We start from the raw sequence: 17,998 nt of genomic DNA, 5'->3' as shown, positions 1-17,998 counted from the left end.
TTGCCTGTCTTCTGCCGAACACGATCTCGACCCCAATCCGTCTTGCCCAGTCGATTCCTAATCACCAGAACGGCCAGCCAGTAGGACCCCGAGCCACCCTTGCTGCATGATCCGTCTCCCGCTTTAAGGTAGTTCCTCAGCTAGCCCTGGTCCTCGTGCTGGCAATTCTGCCCGCGCTGTTTGAACCGTTTTCGCGCTCACGAAAGGCTGACATTGCACCTGTTGTCACCCAACCAGCCTCGAGACCCAAGCACGCGCATCTTCGTCCCGTACTTGTACTTCGACCTCCCCCCGCTCACTTCCCCTCACCACCTCTCAACTTCGCGACAACCACACGGCAGCTTCGTCGCCCATCTATAAAGAAGTCCAGCCCCCCTCCCCCCACCGACACCCTTGCTGTTGGCATCTTCCTTTCGCCAGACCACTCCGCCGAGACCCAGTCTCCCCTTCTAGACGACGGCTTGCTGGCCTCTGGTCGCCAAATACATACACATCGGGTCTGACGACGGTCTCGTTATCGCAGAAGGATGTCAGGATACCCAGGTCAATACGGCGGATATCAAGGTGGCGGTCCGCCGCAGCAACAATACGCACCTCAAGGCAGCTACTACCCGTATGACAGCAGAGCTTCCCTTCGCGTGTCCGGTCGCAACTGCTAACTCCAAGGGCATGAAGGCCACCGCAGCAAGGATATAACGGATACCCTCCTCAGGGATCGGGCTATGGCTACCAGCAGCCGTCACCTCAACCCTACGGCTACAATCAGGTAAGCCTGGTAATCGTCATTGGCAGGTCCTATCAACTAAAACTCCCCCTTCAGTCCCCCCCTCAGCAGCAATATGGCGGCTACCCGCCGCCCCAGCCCAACTACAACAACCGCCCAGGTGAGTCTAGGAAGCTGGCATATAAGCCTCGAAATTGCTGTGTTTCTGACACTCGCTATTATCAGGGATGCCGACGGCGAACTCGAACTCGTACGTGCATGGGAACCATCACGCCCCTCCGCCGCCACCAACGGCGCCGCAGCAATTTGGGCATGGCGCACCCAACGGTTATGCTTTTCAGTACTCCAACTGCACCGGCCGGAGGAAAGCGTTGCTGATTGGTATCAACTATTTCGGTCAACGCGGACAACTGCGCGGATGCATCAACGATGTAAAGAACATGTCGGCATACCTCGTCGAGCGCTTCGGCTATAAGCGGGAGGACATGGTCATTCTTACAGACGATCAACAAAACCCAATGAGCCAGCCTACAAAACAGAACCTTCTGAGAGCCATGCACTGGCTGGTGAAAGATGCGAGGCCCAACGACTCTCTCTTCTTTCACTACTCAGGTACGCCGAACTAGGCTGCCTATCTATACTGTTAGAGACTGACACTCACAGGGCATGGCGGGCAAACTAAGGATCTTGATGGTGACGAGCCTGACGGCTACGATGAAGTCATTTACCCTGTGGACTTCCGCCAAACTGGTCACATCACGGACGACGAAATGCACAGAATTATGGTCAAGCCTTTACAGGCTGGCGTGAGGCTCACTGCCATCTTTGATTCTTGTCATTCGGGCACTGCCCTCGATCTGCCCTACATTTACTCAACTCAAGGCATTCTCAAAGAACCCAACCTTGCTAAGGAAGCTGGCCAAGGTCTTCTTGGTGTTATTTCGTCATACAGCCAAGGCGATCTGGGCGGTGTTGCAAGCAACATCATGGGCTTCTTTAAGAAGGCCACAACTGGCGAGGATGCGCACAATCGCGCCATGGCCACCAAGACATCTCCCGCCGATGTAATCATGCTGTCCGGAAGCAAAGACGACCAGACCTCGTATGCAAACCTTTTCTCTTCTATCTCATGATACCCTCTTCCCTTTTAGTGTCTCGAGACCCTCCCCCATATGGGAGTTTTTCTATTGTATAATATGCTCGGCCTGGGAGGTCATGTCTATCCTGGTGAGACGGCTGGATCTCGAAAACGGAAACGGAAGCAAAAGCACGGGGTTGAAATGCAGCCCATCAGAAAAAAAGGGGGAAAAATGGGGCATATTTGTCTTTATATTTTTCTTGTTTTCTTTTGTACCAGATGTAACATGGCCAGCGATATTTCGTTCTCCAATGCTCTAGACCAAAGCGTAGCCCACCGACGGCTGCGTTTTGCGTCTAGAGCGACGAGTCACGTTGGAACCGCCTCGAGCTCCGCAAGTGTGGAAACGAGAGTCCGGGCTCCGTAAATACCTTTATGTCATGTCTGCATGCCCGGAGCTGTCATTTGCTAACTTCGACTGCTAGGGCCGATGCAACGATTGCTGCTCAAGCCACCGGGGCCATGTCTTGGGCCTTCATCACGGCTCTGAAGAAGAACCCTCAGCAGAGCTACGTGCAACTTCTCAACTCTGTCCGGGACGAACTTGCCACTCGCTACACGCAGAAGCCTCAGCTCTCGTGCAGTCACCCTCTGAGTATGTAAACGCCCTCGACCAGCATCCACATGGTCGGTATAACTAACCTTGCAGACACCAACCTCCTGTTCGTCATGTAATAATACCCCCCGCAAACGGGCAGACCGCCTTGTACATGTCATAGTTCCTCACTTCGGCCTCAAAATGCTATATTCAGGGTTTTCTTGACAAATGTATGTAGGCACGGAGAATCATCACTGGAAAGGGAATGGTTAGGTTGGCGAAAATGTTTTTTCTCTTTGGGGTATTTTGGGAGGGGTTGCACAGTCGTTGTCCTTTTTTTGTCCTAGTAAAGCTGAGCTGCTTGGCACCGTCTCCCTTTGACTTAGCTGGTGTCCCCAAATGGACCTCAATAAAAGTCGGTTTGCCAAACCTGGATAGCGATCTAGACGCGGTCGATAAAGGTGTATGTATGCATGCGTTGACCAAGCGAGAGAATTGTCCACATGCCCTGGACATACAGCGGGCCAAATGGTCTAGCCCTCTGCCTATGCAGGACGACCTGTGCAATATTGGTTTGGTGTAGACAAGGTCCCGACAGGAGGATCACAGTTTCTTAGGTTATACGTTCGTGTGTCCCGTGCAGTTTATTCATGATAACATGCTTGGAAAACAAGAAACAGAGCAGTAAATAAAGGGAACCCAGACTCCAGTCTTTTCTCCGTCCCTTGCCATCCAACCAGGCGACCAACAAAAAAGAAAAAAACAAAAGCCGTTCTCGACGCCTATGCCGCCAAATGAAGACATGGGTAGTAGGGTCAATAAACAAACATTCAAGAGCTGTCGCCAATCATTTCCCTTTCCTCCTCCCCTTAGCCTGCTGATCCTTCTCTAAACGTGGACGATAACTCCAAAGAAGGAAAAATAAGGGGGTTGCAACCCAAAATGAACCATCGTCCGCTCACACCAGCTGCAACGTCAAGGGTATGCAGGAAGAGGGGGAAAACCCCCCTTAAAAAAAACCATGCAATTACATACGAGAAAGAACACAACACCGTGCTAATGCAGACGCGGATTGCGTGGAGAGAGAAAGGGGGAGAGCAAGATTATGCCGCGAACATATTCAGCTCGGTTGCAATGCGGACCAATGGGGAAATCATTTCGCAACACCACCACACCAATTCTTTCGGGAGCTCACTGCGGTCTCGACCACGGGGCGAGGCCGAGCTCATTAGGCTGCGACATCGTCCGCTGACACCACCTTGAGCTGCTTCCGCCTCTTTGTCTTGCGCATCTCGTCGACACAGTTCGCCAGCCTCTGGCGCGTGGCCTCGTGCTTGGCCCACTCACGCGCAGAGATGCGCATCCTGGCGATGAAGCGCGCCATCGTCGCCACCGTCTTGAGAGTCGGCCGGCCGGACGCGGTGGTGCCGTGCTTCGCCGCAGCAGTGGACGCGGGCGGCAAAGGTTTGCGGCTGCCGAGCAGCTCGCAGCGGATCTGCTCCAGTTCGCGCAGCTGAGCCTTGTTGCTGTTTTGAGTGTTAGTTTCGCGGGTTGCTGCGAAGAGGCGGGAGAGCCAATAGTAAAAGGTACATACCATCCGTTGGCAACATCGAGCTCCAACTGTAGGAACTTCTTCGCGTACGCCGCGTCCGCGCGCATGCTGACCTCACGCTTCCACCGGGCCTGCATCCACTCCATCTGTAGTGTCATGCCGCGGAGCTCCTTGGTGTGTTTGGCATCCGCATTCTCGGCGGCTCGGATGACGGTCTCGAGCGCCTCGTCCGTCTCTCTCATCCGCTGGTCGGCGAAGCGGACAGCCTGCGGGTCCTTGGCTTCATTCGCCGCCTGCTTCTTGAGGTCTCTGATGTCCTTCTGCAGCTTCTCTGCAGTCAGGCGGTAGGCTGCCCGCTCACTGCGTGCCCTATCGAGTTTGCGACGAAGGGAGGCCTCAGCGGCCATGAGCGCGTCGATGGTTTCTTGTTGCTGGACAACATCGTGCTCCAGTGCGTCTGCCTCTGATTGCGTCCTGCGAAGCATTTCCTGCAGGTCTCTTCGTTCTGAAGATGACATGTTGTCGATATCACGACGGCCATTGGCTACAAGTTGGCGGTCTTGCTCTGCTCTCTCGAGTTTTTGCTTGAGTCGGCGGAGAGCCTTTTCGTGCAAAGCGGCAGCATCCTCGGCATCTCGCTGAGTGTCCTCAAGGGCCTGCTCTAGCGCAAGCTTTTGGTCCTCAAGTTCGTCAAGTTGTGTTTGGAAGTCCCGTTCGGTTTGGGAGGCTCGGCGCTCGGCGTCACGGGCGTTCGTCTTCAGTTCGTGAATTGACTGCTGCGCCGAAGACAGTTGATGGCGCAACTCGGAGACTTCTGATTTCCTGGCTGAAGGGCTGGACGATGCAGGTGACATGATCAGTCGGGACATCTCGGCATCATGGGCTCTCCGCTCCAGCTCTATGAGCTGTTTCTTGAGACCCTTGACGACATCCTTGTGGGCCGTTTCCCGCTGCAAGTACTCACGCTCCTTCTGCCGCGCCGCCGAGAGATCGCGGCGAATGATGGACATCTCGCTGTTACCTTCACCGTTGTGCGAGGGAAGTTGTTGTGTCATCGCTAACTGGTCCTCGTAATCTCTGATGCGCCGCTCAAGCTCGCGGATAGTGCGTCGAGTGGTAGATGACTCCTGCCCTTCTGACGAAGACATCTCCCGTAGTTTAGTTTGGAGTTGGCGTATCTCTTGGTTGAGGCGATCCTCCTCTTCGGCAGCCTTCTCAATCTCTTCCTCGAGCGACTTCTCAGCTGACTGCATTTGCTCCATTAAAACGCCATTCTCGTCCTTCAATCTGCGCACTTCGTTGTCGAGCTTCATCTTTGCTGTCCTCAAGTCTAGCCGTTCCCGGTCGATGCGCAGAGTCTCTTCGCCATTCTGATGCAGACGCCTCATCTCGCTCTCGACCTCATCACGCTCCGCCCTTGCCTCTGCTAGCGAGCCGCGCAAGGAGTGCATTTCAAGGTTCAGATTCGCGAGTTGGTCCTGAAGTGCCTGCTTTTCTCGAGACACCTTGTTTACTTGAGTGGTTGACTCCGAGAGTTGCTTTTGAAGTTGGCTCTGAAGCGACTCCTTGTCCCTGTTCAACGTAGACACGAGAGATGTTGCCTCGTCAAGCTGCACTCGAAGCCGTTCAATCGTTTGGTTCGACTTGCTAGCATTTTCTTGGGAAGCCGATGCTGAACCACGCGCCATATCGGCGGATTGGCGTAGTTCGTCCAGCTGCTGCTTTAGGTTGTCGCATTCTCTTCTCGCAGCTTCCATCTCTTCACGAGAGTGTTCGGATTCCTCGTCCAGGGTTGTTTGCAAAACCTCCACCTCATCCTCCAGTGCATCAACTTTCTCAGCCTGCGCTTGGTAGTCCAGCTGAGTCTGCCGAAGTTCGTCTTGAACCTGTGAAAGTTCGTTACGCAGCTCAGTTAGCATAGCCTGCCGAGTCTCGAGGTTTTGCTGAAGGTCCTCGATTTGCCGACCGAGCGACGCCTGTTCGTCTTTGTGGCGTTGGGCCTCGCTCTCCAGTGCCTCTTGTAACCTTGACTCCTTGGTTGACAAGTTGCCCTCAGCTTCGCGCAGTTTTTCAATTGTTCTCTCTAGCCCAACCGCCTTTTCCTCAGCCCGTTTGCGTTCCGAATCCAAGGTTTGGCGATCCGTTTCCCATTTTTCACTGTCATTATCGTAAAGGTTGTCTTTTTCGCGGATTTCGGCTTGAAGATCCGAGATTTCGTCGTTAAGTCTGTCGATTTCATCTTTGTACTGGCCACGAATATCCCTCTCGATCTCCAAGGCGTGGTCCTGTTCCTGGGCAAGGCTCTCTTCCAATTCTTCGACAGACTTCTGCAGGCGTGCCACATCACGCTGAAGTGAAGCAGACTCGCCTGTCAGGGCATCGTGTCGACTTTGCAACATGTCTTTCTCATCTAGTCTGGACTGTAGTTCCTTTCTGAGATCATCCACCTGGGTCAACAGGGATTGTCTCTCTTGGTCGGAGAATTCCCGCTCTTGACGGCTCTCTTGCGCGACATGCTTGAGGCTGTCCTTCTCTTTCGTCACGTCTGAAAGCTGCTGCTCAATTTTGGCGAGTTGTGACTGATAGTCCCTGTCTAGAGCCTCGCGCTCGCGGCGACCTTCCTTGGCAGTGACCTTGAGATCGTCGTTCTCCTTCATCACTTCGGAGAGCTGCTTCTCGATATTGGCGAATCTTGTGTCTGCTTCCTCCAGCTCTGCCTGCAATCGCAGGAGCTTTTCTTCTTTTTGTCGGGAGAGACCTTTGGTGGCCACGGATTTGTTTGCCAATTCTTCTTGGAGCTCTTCTAGGTCGCCCTTGGCTTGTTCTTTATCCGCAATCGCCTGGTTGAGCTTGTCCTTCATGTCGTCGACCTGCTCCTCCAAGCGACGGACATTGACTTCCAGCTCGTCGATGGTGTCCTTTGCATCCTCCAGGTCGTCATTGGACTGCGCGTTCTGTTCGACTTCGATCAGTCGCCTTTGCGTGTCTTTCATTTTGTCTTCTACATCTTCCAGCTTTGATTTGAGGTCGTCAATTTCGTCTTCGTGGTCCCCGATAATGCGTTCCTTTTCGCGAAGTTCCGCTTCAAGATCGCCTAGCTCGTCTTGCAGCTTGTCCACCTGGCCTTGGTCTGTCCGGCCTTGTGCTAGCTGGCGCTGCATGTCATCGAGGTCGGCCTCTCTGTCTTCCAGGGCTTGTTGCAGGCGCTCAATTTCCGCAAGCTGCTTTTGGTCTGCGTACTTTCGCTTGGCCCTCTCCTGCAGCTCCATCATTTGTTGTCGGTAGCTCTCGAGGTCCTTCTCTGCCGATGTGAGGTGCTTCTTGTACTTGTGGAGCTCCCTCTGCATAGTCACTTTATCGACCTTAAGCTCGGTGTTCTCCTTCAATGCCGCCTCACTGAAGCCGGGTCCAGCTTTTCGGAGGGCCTCTTCGAGGAAATGAATCTTCAGCTTGAGACCAAAGTTCTCTTTTTCGATCTTATCGATTACGCTCTCCTGCTCCCGAAGCGAAAGTTGGTTTCCGTCCTGCAGAGGGCCTTTCCCGTCGCCCCGTCGCGGCAGCACCACAAGCGGCGTGGATGCGGTGCTCGTGCTGTCAACCTCGGGGAGAGGAGTACGGTCCACAAACGAGCGAGAGTGGTACATAGAGGTGTCGATATTCGGAATGGGTGTCATGTCCTCTTCGACCTTGTTTAATGCGGGCGTGTTCGGTACAGCGCCATTCTCCTTGCCAAATCCACGACGGGCACTGTTTCGCGTGGCAGACTTTAGCATGGGCGTGAATTCCGACCCTCCGAGGCCCGCGGGCAGGTTCTTTCGGTCCATAAATGGTGCGCGACCGCGCGGGGTCCGAAGATTGATGCCTCCAGAACGGCCATTGCGCAGTTGTTGAAGTAAATTCTTGTCTTTTGCTGGAGACTGGAAAGATGCCTCTTGCGATATGTCGAAGTCGGGTTGTCTGCTGAGATATGTCGCGTCGCCAATGTTTGTTCGCGGCGTGTCGAGGCCGTCGATGCCTGGTGCAACCATCTCGATCACGTTCGACTAATAGAGGGGGAATCGATGCGCGGGTTAGAATTGCGATCTCGTGGTTGTGGTCATGACAGTGGTTTATCGGCAGTCGTATGCAGGAAATACGTGTATACGTGCCGTGCGACGACCAAGCGAAAGAGCAGTGTTAGCAATTTTGAGATATCGTTCTGTCGCGATAGCTGGAAACTTGGCCGGTCGCAGTGTGGAAGTGGAATTCGAGAAGCAGGCAAGGGACCATGGGTGCGCGGTCACATCCCAGACCGCGTTGTTTACTCGAAAGCCTATTTAGGAATAGCGATATGGGGTTCTGAGGGAACAAGCCGTGGACCTTGACCAATGAAGGGTGTTTCTCACTTTATCCAATTAAATCGCTGTAAACGGCAAGCTCCCCGCAATTTGGCATTCCCATGGACATGTCCCACTTTTTGGTGACAAAACGTCAACGGACGTGGACCTTGGCCACTACCACAGCTTGAGACACTCCAAGTGGGAAAGAGGTCTTCGATTGTGATGCAACCACTTCGCACCGCATGCGTATGGCCGTCACTACCTTCGTCTCTCACGAAAGCCAGTCCCTGACGCCCAAGGAAAAGTCACTAACTGGAAACTTTCCACCTTGATGTTTACACAAGCACTCAAAACTCGAATTTATAAAATCAAATATCGGTATAAGTCGTTCGAACCCCGCCAGACCGACTGCGACTGCGATTGCGACTACGCAGCGTCCCGGTTTTCGCACCTTGGCAGTGCCCGCGTAGGGCTTTTGTCGCTATGATTTCGCTCGATCAGATTCCGGATGAAATCATTCACCAAATACTACATTACATCTCACCCGAAGACAACCTGCTCTCAGTACACCCGCTATCAAGTCGCCTGAACCAACTTGCCAACGAGCCAATATTATGGCGATATTACTGTTTGCACTCTTTCAAGTTCTGGAAAACTGACCACAAATTCAGCGAGAAGCTAGAGAAACCCGTGTCAAACATTCCCTGGAAACAGCTTTTCCTTTTGCGTAAGAGGAGGAACGCCAGGATTGCCTATCTGTTCGATGGGATCCTAGCCACCAAGTACGGCCGAGTTAAGAAGTTTGAAGAAATATGCCTTCTAGGTTACGATGCCAAAGATTTCCTCTTGGATCAAGCCCAGACTCCAGACGCCGCAGACGATGTCTTGGCCAGGAGGTATGAATCCATTCGGTCAGTTTGGTTCGTTGGTCTATGACTAACCAAGTTGTCGCCTAGATATTTCAGCAATGCTATGCTTGCCAGCATCCGTCGGGGAGTCGCCATTCAAATCTGGGGCGATCTTCGCAGCGCGGAAGCGGTCGAGGCGCGGAGACCTAACCAGGTTCCGGCAATTGTGCCTGGCAGGCTAGAGCACGCACTTGCTGCGTTTGATATGTTCGTCATTCAAGATGATGTGGGCGACGTGGATGATGTAGACTCTCCCTCCGGTGGCATTACGCCGTCCTTCTAAGCTAACTAATTGCAGGTTTCTCGACTCTTGGATGGGTTGGCAGTCGAGTTTCGGCATAGCCACACTGAGTTTGATAACTTTTGCATTCGAGACAAGGCGTTGACGTTAAACCACTGGCTCAGGTACAAGAACCTGACCGGTATGAATGACCCAGAGACCAACTACCGCAATCTGCGGAATTGTCTTATCGGCCATGCACTGCGCAATGAGTCTCATCAATCACTCCCCATGGTCTCGGCCGCCATTTTCTGCTGCATCGGCGAGAGACTGGGGTTAAACGCCCACTGCTGTGCACTTCCGGGCCACGTCCTTGCTATGGTTTTCGCAACGCAGGAAACGGCTCTTGATGGCTCCAGGGTTATAGACCCCTCAAGGCCGCTTGAGAGGATGTATCTAGATCCGTACGGGGGCGATGATGAGTTCAGCAAGGAAACCCTTCGACATTTCATCTCCCAGGTCGGATGGCATAGCCTAGATGTCGAAACGATGCCACCGGCAGCGGTATCAACCATGATTGGAAGGCTTGCACATAACATCCGGCATACCAACCTCGTCCTAACTTCCCAGGATGTGTCTGTTGAGCGGCTGGCTGGTCTGGGAACTGGGCCTGCTCTCCAAAACCTAGAGCTGTCTGCCTATGCTGCCGCCTGGGCAACTACCCTTCTGGATTCGAGAGCGTTTGTCGACGTCACGTCACATTTCGCACTCCGATTCAATTCATTACGCTTCGACGATGCTTGGTTGGTGGAGAGGATCTACTCCACCCGTCCTAGACCACCTGGCGACATGTTTCTTGCCGCTCCGAACCCCGAATACATACTTGGTCTTATTCGACGGGCAGATGAGCAGCAACCTGTGCTCCGTGAGCCGCAAACAGAAATGGAATTCAAAATTGGTGATGTTGTTCGCCACGGTAGATATGGCTTTGTTGGAGTTGTGATCGACGGCGAAGTGCCCCCGTCAGGGTCAATCCTATACTACAGGCTGTTGTGAGTTATCAATTACCTCGGGAGGGTAATAGTGGTAATGCTAATAGTGTCTTCCAGGACACCCCCGAACATGCAGGGGACCTTCTCGCTTGTTAAAGCATCTAGTCTCGAGCTCGTTCGAGACCCTGCTGAAGCAGAAGCGGCGATGTTCTCGGATACTGGCCTGTTTTTCAAGCGATTCGATCGGGAAAGCTGCTCTTTCATTCCGTCCAATAATGAGATGGTATATACCCCTGTGTAAGCCGTGAATGTGTTGGTGGTTAGTTCAGTTGCAACCAGTTAAAGGAAAGAGTAGTTTAGTAATGATTCTTCTATGTCTTGGATAATTGCATATTCCCTCGTTGTTTCTTCGAATGCAGGACTCGTTTGCAGGCTGTGATCATCCGGAGAGATTTGCTGCTCCCCTAGGCTCTTCCAAAATCGACTACCTGTTTCCGAATACCAATTACCCACGCAATACGGTCCCTCGTCAGTCATTCTTAAACAACGGCCCCTCATCATATACCTCTATTGAGTTATCTACGGAATGACCGCCCAATCGGCAAGGACGCCGTGCTCTGCCAGCTTCTGCACCCAACTGTGGATGGCGGGTGTGTGGTCCTTCTTTCTTCCCTGCACACGATCCTCGTCTTCCTTCATATAAGCGATCTCTGCATTGTAATCTCCGATGAGGGACTTCTGCTCTGTCACTAAATCGCTATAAAGTTCGAAGAGCTCCATTGCTTCCATAGACGGATTGTTAACCTTTTTCGCAAAGGTTGGGTCGACCTCCGCTTTATCGATGTCTGATTTCTCGATGCCGAAACCAGCAAGACGTTCGTGTTCGTTTTCTTTCAAAGGCTGGTCATTGCCACAAACAAGACCTGCCCACCCATCCAAGTCATGTGTGCGATTGCCGAGGAGCTCAAACGAGCGGATCGTGCGTGCTAGGTCTCTGGAGATGATGGTCAGGGGGCTTTTGCAGAGCGCAAGTAGGTTGAAAGAGAGGGCATTCTCCTCAAACTGGAGCATGCGCGCCTGGATCTCGGGGCGGACGAGATTTGTCCAGTGGACACCGTCTTCGAGGGGGCCAAGGCAGACCGGCCTTGTCTTGAGGCCATCTAGCTCCCATACCGAGCCATTAGCTGGTAAATAGGCGATGAAGTGATAACCTGACTCGGAATCGATTTTCTGTTTCTTTGACCTCTTGGGCTTTTTCGCAGGCCCTCTACGCTTTTTCTTCTTGGACTCGGCAGCCTCGGTCTCTAGGAAGAGATCGGCATTCAAATGATCCATTCTTCGGGTGAAGGAGTTGTGGACGGAGCGGATGAACGAGTTCGAGCTGAGGGCGTGACCGCGGAGAGGGGTGCTGAGGTGCCTGGTGGAAACTTTGAACTCCTGGAGATTCGTCCCCAGATCGACCCCTGCGCTGTTCATAAGAATGTTGGTCATGGCCACCGTTGCGCATGCGTTATCCGTAGTCTTTGGGCTCGTCAGTGCATTGTCTACGAGGGGGGGAGGTACGATTGGGAGCGAACCTGATTGGCGAACCATAGGTCGCGGGCGTCGACGACTTCATCGTTCTCGTAATTCTCAGCAAAGTACTGGTAGAGAAAAATGAATCCGTAGACTGGCTGAGGAAGAGTTGCCACGTAGTCCTCGTCAACGGAGAAAACCTCTTGAACCTTTACGTCCTGAACCCCCATCTCTCGGAGCATGGCGTTGAAGAATGCCTGGAAGCTATGTTAGACTTGAATACCGGAATGAGCAAGTACGACGCCTACCGGTTCAGACTCCACTTCACACCAACCTTCCCACTCCTGAAGCTCATCCGTGCTAATGGGCTTCAATGCTTCGCGGAGAAGAACTTGATAGTCTCTCGCCTCCTGAATAGCGGCGGTGGCGGCGGCGGCAGTCTCGGTAGCTTTGCGCTTGGGATTTCGCCTCGAATCAGCCATTGCGGCTTCAACAAAAGCCTTTGAGGGCGACTCCTTCCTCTTTCGGTAACTTGAGCCGCCTGTCTGAAGAATGGAACTGTCTGCTACAGCAGGGCTTGCATCTGTTTCCGAGCTGACTTCAAAAGCGTAAATATCGCGGCTGTATACCGCAGCTGAGATGTCGTCAGATGTATGTTGTAGTTTTGATTTTACTGCAACTGCTCCTGCGCCTGCCCGCGCCGTGCGACTTCGCAGTTGTCGTTGACCCAGATCAGGGCGCGGGCGCGGGAGTGTGGTAGACGTCATCTTGCAAAAAATAACCAGTCTGGCGCCTTCAATCGCTTGCTGGAGGACTTTGGGATAATAGGATAAATGATCAGTGAGGGGGGAGACCCGTAGGACGAGGTAAAGCAAAAGGCATGAGTGGTCGTCGTTTGGTGGTAGAGAGGAAGGAGGGCTGCAAGACTAAACACACGAGAATGAAATAGCACGGGTGTCGAACGCCCGGCGGCTTATGAAGGAAAAACTAGCAGTCTTTGCCTGCGGGCGACGAACAAACATTCGTTGTTGGTTTCGTGAACGAAGGCGGTTTGATGGATAATGGAAGGAAAGTGCGTGGAACACGGTAGACAAAGTGCTTCGTTTTGCGGCAAGACTGATTGACAGAGAACACGAAACATCAGGAACAGCATTTGATCGAATTAGGACCTGTCATCGCACGGGGAGAACATAATGGAAAGGTCGGGTATTCTTGGACAACGATGCAATGCAGCCAGTATCATCAAAGGTAAAGGAACATCTGGTGAAGACATACATACCTGGCGCATCTTAGCATCAAAGTGTGGCTTACGAAGGCAACCGAAAACTTAGTCATATTCCAAGAGATGTATTAACCTTACCTTGCAATGAAAAAATCAATGTATTGATGCGGAGTTGAAGGCTGGTGTCTGAGCTACAGTATCAGTGCAGCTGGTAGTGGTGCAGTGTCAAGATAATCTTCCGAACACGGCGGGGTTTGTGCTTCCAACCAGATCTCTGGGACGAACACAACCAAACGACGTCAACCCGGTTAACTAGGTTGGCTGTGGGTAATGAATGGGTAAAGCTGGCCGCCCTTGCTATGTGCATTCGCACAGGTAAACTGTGGTTAAGTAGCTGTGAGAAAAGCTCTGGCCCTGTTAGTATTCCGGGAGCGGGTCCACCATGAAGCCGCTAAGCCAATCAGTATATCTCGTTCCAGAGCAAGTGGGTGTTGTTGCCAGGCGCGTTTGGACGTGACGAGCAATCACTGGAAATTTTGAAGCTCTGGTCCCTCGCTGCAGTACCTCTAGCATTCACGACTCAACAACACCTTGCAACGCCGGGCAAGCGCATCTGACGCCCCTTAGTCCTCCCCTGCGTTCTCAGACTGTTCCTACTATATTGTGGCTAAACTCGTCTGCCTACGAATCGTATGACGCAGTTCTAATCACGGTATGCGATGAGCGCAACTCCGAGACAGCGGACTGGTGGTTTTCCACAAACACCAGCGACCGCAGCACCGGGCAGATCCCGACGACAGGATCCCGACCCGAACTCTTCTATTTCCTCCCAGAAAAGCAACCGACAATCATCCCTTCCCTTAGCCCCCGAAAACGCTCCTCGAGGCACCCCTGTTGCCGAGCCAGTCATTCCGTTGACGATTCTCGATGCCCCTCAACAACGCTTCTACGCCTTCGCGATATACATTGGTCTGTTGGCATGGAGGCTTTACGACTGGATCAAGCTGGTTGAGGACAACGATACCTCGGCTTGGCTATTCCTAAAATGGGTCTTCATCGACTTTGGGTTTCTGTTTGGCCTTCCGGAAATGAGAATACCTTGGCTGGAGCTGTCGCAACCTGTGGTCACAGCCATTTTTCTCTTCCACGCGTTTTTCAACTTTATGTTGATGTTCAACATTCCAGTACGTGCGAGAACCCAAGCTTCCAGATTCAGAATCAGACTAGGCTAACCCACATGCAGCTTCCACTCCAACCATGGCTCGTTGGCTTCATGAAGGTCTTTTACGATCGAGAGGTGGCTGTATCAGAGCACACGGTCAAGGTCTCGAGTATTCTGCATAACCATTCTTTGATCATGGGAAAGCAAATCATCAACATTTTGCCTGAAGGGTAAGGCTCTTCTCCAACACACTACCACACCACATGTTGCTAATGTGACAACTGAAGCTCTGCGGTGCTCAACTTCGAGCAAACTCCATTCTGCCTCGGCGAAGAACGTGACTCTGTTCGGCTTCCCATTCAATTCAACTCGACGGTGCCCGCCGAGATCGAGCTCATCCGTATTGACCTCGACACCAACCAGGAGGAGACCATCAAATTGTCTAGCCGAGAGGTTCGAAAGATTGCGAAGCAGATCAAGGATCAAACCGCGGACTCAAATCCACTGGCTCATTCCATCGAGTATACGGTCAAAAAGACAGGTGTCTACCGCCTTGGCAAGGTTTTGGATGAATACAAGCTCGAGGTTCAGCGCACCACAAGGGATACTTATGTTGTGCCATGTCCCAAGGCAAGATTTCGCACCACTGACAACCCCGACCGCTGCATCAGGGACCTGTCTGATCTATTTATCGACGTCATTGGAACGCCGCCCTTGAAGATTTACTACAGCCGAACAGTCGAAGGCAATGATCGCAGCTTCCACTTTCAAAGCCTGCAGCCTGAGGATTACACTTCGCCTTTGCTGGGCTCGCCTTCGTCTCTGACCCTCACAGGCAATGACGACACTTCCTGGGTCAAGCCGCAACTTGTGGCAGTGCGTCTCAACGAGACATTGAGCCCGGCAGGTGAATGGCAGTACGCTGTTGACGAGGTCCAGGACGGCTTTGGCAACATTCAGAAGTACACGCAATCCACCGAAGACACCGAAGCGCCCCCTAAGCCTAAGCATCTTGTACGCAACCTAATAGTCAAGCAGCGACCTAGAGCTCAGTTGCTCAGCTGCGACCTGCGCAACCCACTCAAAGTTGCCAAGGGCAAAGGGGCGAGCCTACCAATCAATTTCTCAATACCTGGCAAGGTTCCGGATGACACCTCGCACACGTTGACCTGGGAATTCTCGCCCATTGATTCACTGACAAACAGTGGAGATCATGGCGATCAGATTTCCGTCGGTTCCTACTCCGCCAAGAACTCTCACGACAGGCCGTCTGTCTCGGAGCCCGGTCTTTACACACTCAAGTCGGTCTCGAGTGGTTCGTGTGAAGGGGAGGTCCAGGAACCATCTTCCTGTCTCCTCCTTAACCCACTCGAGCCCCAGCTATCGATTCGCGCAGAAGAAATCCCCGACAAATGCGCAGGTAACTCAGTTGGTCTCCGCGTCGACCTGGATTTCATCGGTACTCCGCCTTTCAATGTTCAATACGAAGTTGTTGATCAAGACGGCAAAGTCAGATATGAGCGAGTCCAAGCTCAAGGCCTCAGACAACAAGTCGAACTGAGACCCACGGCTGCCGGACATCATAAATATACCTTCAAGAAGATCGACGACGCCATCTACAAGAACCAGATTCTGAGCGGCCCCAACTTGGTGTTAGAAACGGATGTCAAGCCTGCCGCTTCCGCAAAAATTACGCATCCTAAGGGATTCAAGAGCGCCTGTCTTGAGGAAGAGGTTGAGGTTGACCTTGAACTTCGTGGCGATGCCCCCTTTTCGCTGGAATGGGAGCTTGTTCACGACGGCAAGCGCAAGTCTGAGCGCGTCACCGGCATCGAAGGGCCGACGTACAAGGTCAAGACCAAGCCCCTTGCCAAGGGAGGAGAGTATATCCTTGCGCTTAACAGCATTCAGGATAGATCAGGCTGCCGTACATTCCTGAAGGATGAGCTTAAAATCTCAGTCAGACGTCAGCGGCCTCGCGCAGCATTCGGCCTGCTCGAGAACAAGCGGACTACCAAGGCGATCGAAAATGACAAGGTCGAATTGCCACTGCGTCTTCAGGGTGATGGGCCTTGGACAGTGTCTTATCGCAACATCGATGCAAGCGACATTGTTCACCAAAGGGAACTGAAGAATGGCAACGACATCCTTCCTGTCCGGACTCGGGGCACATACGAGATCGTTGACGTCAAAGACAGTCAATGCCCCGGTATCGTGGATCCTCAGGCTTCGAAATTCGAAGTCGGTTGGTTCCCTCGGCCAGAGATTACTTTGGTGCAGTCCGAGTCTATCAGCTCAAAGGGGGCCAATTTTGTCAAACGTGACGTGTGTGAGGGCGATATTGATGTGTTTGAGGTCAACCTCAAGGGTAAGCTACCCAGAAACCCTTTTTTGGCGAATACCGCTAATGTTAAGCAGGCTCGGCTCCTTACCATGTTGATTACGACATTCTGCACAAGCCATTCCAGGGCTATAGCTCGAGCAATCCGAAGGATCTTGACACATCCCTTAACAAGGCGTCCATCCCTATGGATACTTCAAAGCCAGGAGAGTATACATATAAGTTTTCTGCTTTGGCAGATAGCCTTTACGACAGCGACAAGAAGCTTCATCCATTTTACGTCGAGCAGCGGGTCAACGCCAAACCATCGGCTACATTCGTCAAGCCCGGGCAGTCATTCAAGTACTGCAAGACTGAGCAGGATAAAGAAGACACAATCCCAATCACTCTCAATGGCGTTGCTCCATTTTACGTCGAGATCGAGATCAAGCATCACAGTGGCACCGTCCCTGAGACGTACAGAATTCCCTCGATCCAGACAAGTTCTTACGGCATCCACATCCCTAGGCGGCACCTGCGCCTCGGAATCCAGCATGTCCGCATTCGCGAAGTAAGAGATGCTCGCGGATGCCAGAAGAAGTACGACATTGGCGCACCGTCCATTCAAGTACACCTCCATGACGCCCCGGCCATCTATCCCCTGGAAAGCCGGGGAGATTATTGTGTTGGTGAGCGTATCGCCTACACCCTCTCTGGCACGCCTCCTTTCGAGATCTGGTATGATTTCCAGGGTCAGCAACGCAAGGCTAAATCCGGTACGACTAACTTCCGCCGTATTGCGGAGTCGCCTGGTGAATTCACCATCACCTCTATTTCTGACAAGGCATCGGAGTGCCGCGCCTCTGTCGATATCAGGAAGACCATCCACCCCCTGCCTGCCGTTAAGATTAGCAGGGGCCGGCAGACTCGCGTGGACATTCACGAAGGTAACGAGGTCGAGATACTCTTCGAGTTCTGGGGGACCCCGCCGTTCGAGTTTACATACACTCGTAGCTCCAACGCTCGGAAGGGTCAGAAGAGTGTAGTGCTTGAGACCCGACACGACGTCTCTTACGAAAGCAGCAAGATCATCCGCGCGAGCCAAGAGGGTACCTACGAAGTGGTAGCCATCAAGGACAAGTACTGCGCTTTCTCCACTCAGCAGGTTGCGGATAGCGGCAAAGATCAAAAACTACTCAAGTACTAGGATGAATAAAACGAACTGGGTGGGTTTTTAGGGCGGATTTGCTTGGGCTTGTTGCATGACGAGGATGAGGAATGTTTGTGTATACGTTTGTTGGTGTGCATATGCATTTTTAATCATGGCACGGCGTTTCATCAATGGGAAATCAGGTTGAATAGGGCTATAATCAGCATGACCAAAGACT

General features: G+C 52.6%; 4 protein-coding genes across 4 annotated transcripts; 2 read left to right on the top strand and 2 right to left on the bottom strand.

Annotated features, from left to right (window-relative positions):
• Positions 1-3,628: 3,628 nt before the first annotated feature.
• Positions 3,629-7,980, bottom strand: EsH8_I_000613 (uncharacterized protein; the record flags this gene model as incomplete). Its single annotated transcript, XM_083268026.1, has 2 exons — positions 3,629-3,926; positions 3,995-7,980. 2 exons carry the CDS (start codon positions 7,978-7,980, stop codon positions 3,629-3,631), a joined length of 4,284 nt encoding a protein of 1,427 aa, XP_083118464.1.
• Positions 7,981-8,754: 774 nt separating this feature from the next.
• On the top strand, positions 8,755-10,692 carry EsH8_I_000612 (Transglutaminase-like superfamily-domain-containing protein; the record flags this gene model as incomplete). The annotated part of the gene is made up of 4 exons (XM_083268025.1): positions 8,755-9,167; positions 9,228-9,423; positions 9,478-10,451; positions 10,509-10,692. 4 exons carry the CDS (start codon positions 8,755-8,757, stop codon positions 10,690-10,692), a joined length of 1,767 nt encoding a protein of 588 aa, XP_083118463.1.
• Positions 10,693-10,970: 278 nt separating this feature from the next.
• Positions 10,971-12,388, bottom strand: EsH8_I_000611 (ubiquitin carboxyl-terminal hydrolase; the record flags this gene model as incomplete). Its single annotated transcript, XM_083268024.1, has 3 exons — positions 10,971-11,912; positions 11,969-12,163; positions 12,215-12,388. 3 exons carry the CDS (start codon positions 12,386-12,388, stop codon positions 10,971-10,973), a joined length of 1,311 nt encoding a protein of 436 aa, XP_083118462.1.
• Positions 12,389-13,847: 1,459 nt separating this feature from the next.
• On the top strand, positions 13,848-17,817 carry EsH8_I_000610 (uncharacterized protein; the record flags this gene model as incomplete). Its single annotated transcript, XM_083268023.1, has 4 exons — positions 13,848-14,312; positions 14,372-14,520; positions 14,578-16,658; positions 16,709-17,817. 4 exons carry the CDS (start codon positions 13,848-13,850, stop codon positions 17,815-17,817), a joined length of 3,804 nt encoding a protein of 1,267 aa, XP_083118461.1.
• Between the last annotated feature and the right edge of the window lie 181 nt (positions 17,818-17,998).

This window comes from Colletotrichum jinshuiense, chromosome 1, assembly GCF_051148585.1.
Source record: "Colletotrichum jinshuiense chromosome 1, complete sequence".
In the NCBI taxonomy this organism is placed as follows: Eukaryota; Fungi; Ascomycota; class Sordariomycetes; order Glomerellales; family Glomerellaceae; genus Colletotrichum; species Colletotrichum jinshuiense.
This window is presented reverse-complemented; position numbering and strand designations above follow the sequence as displayed.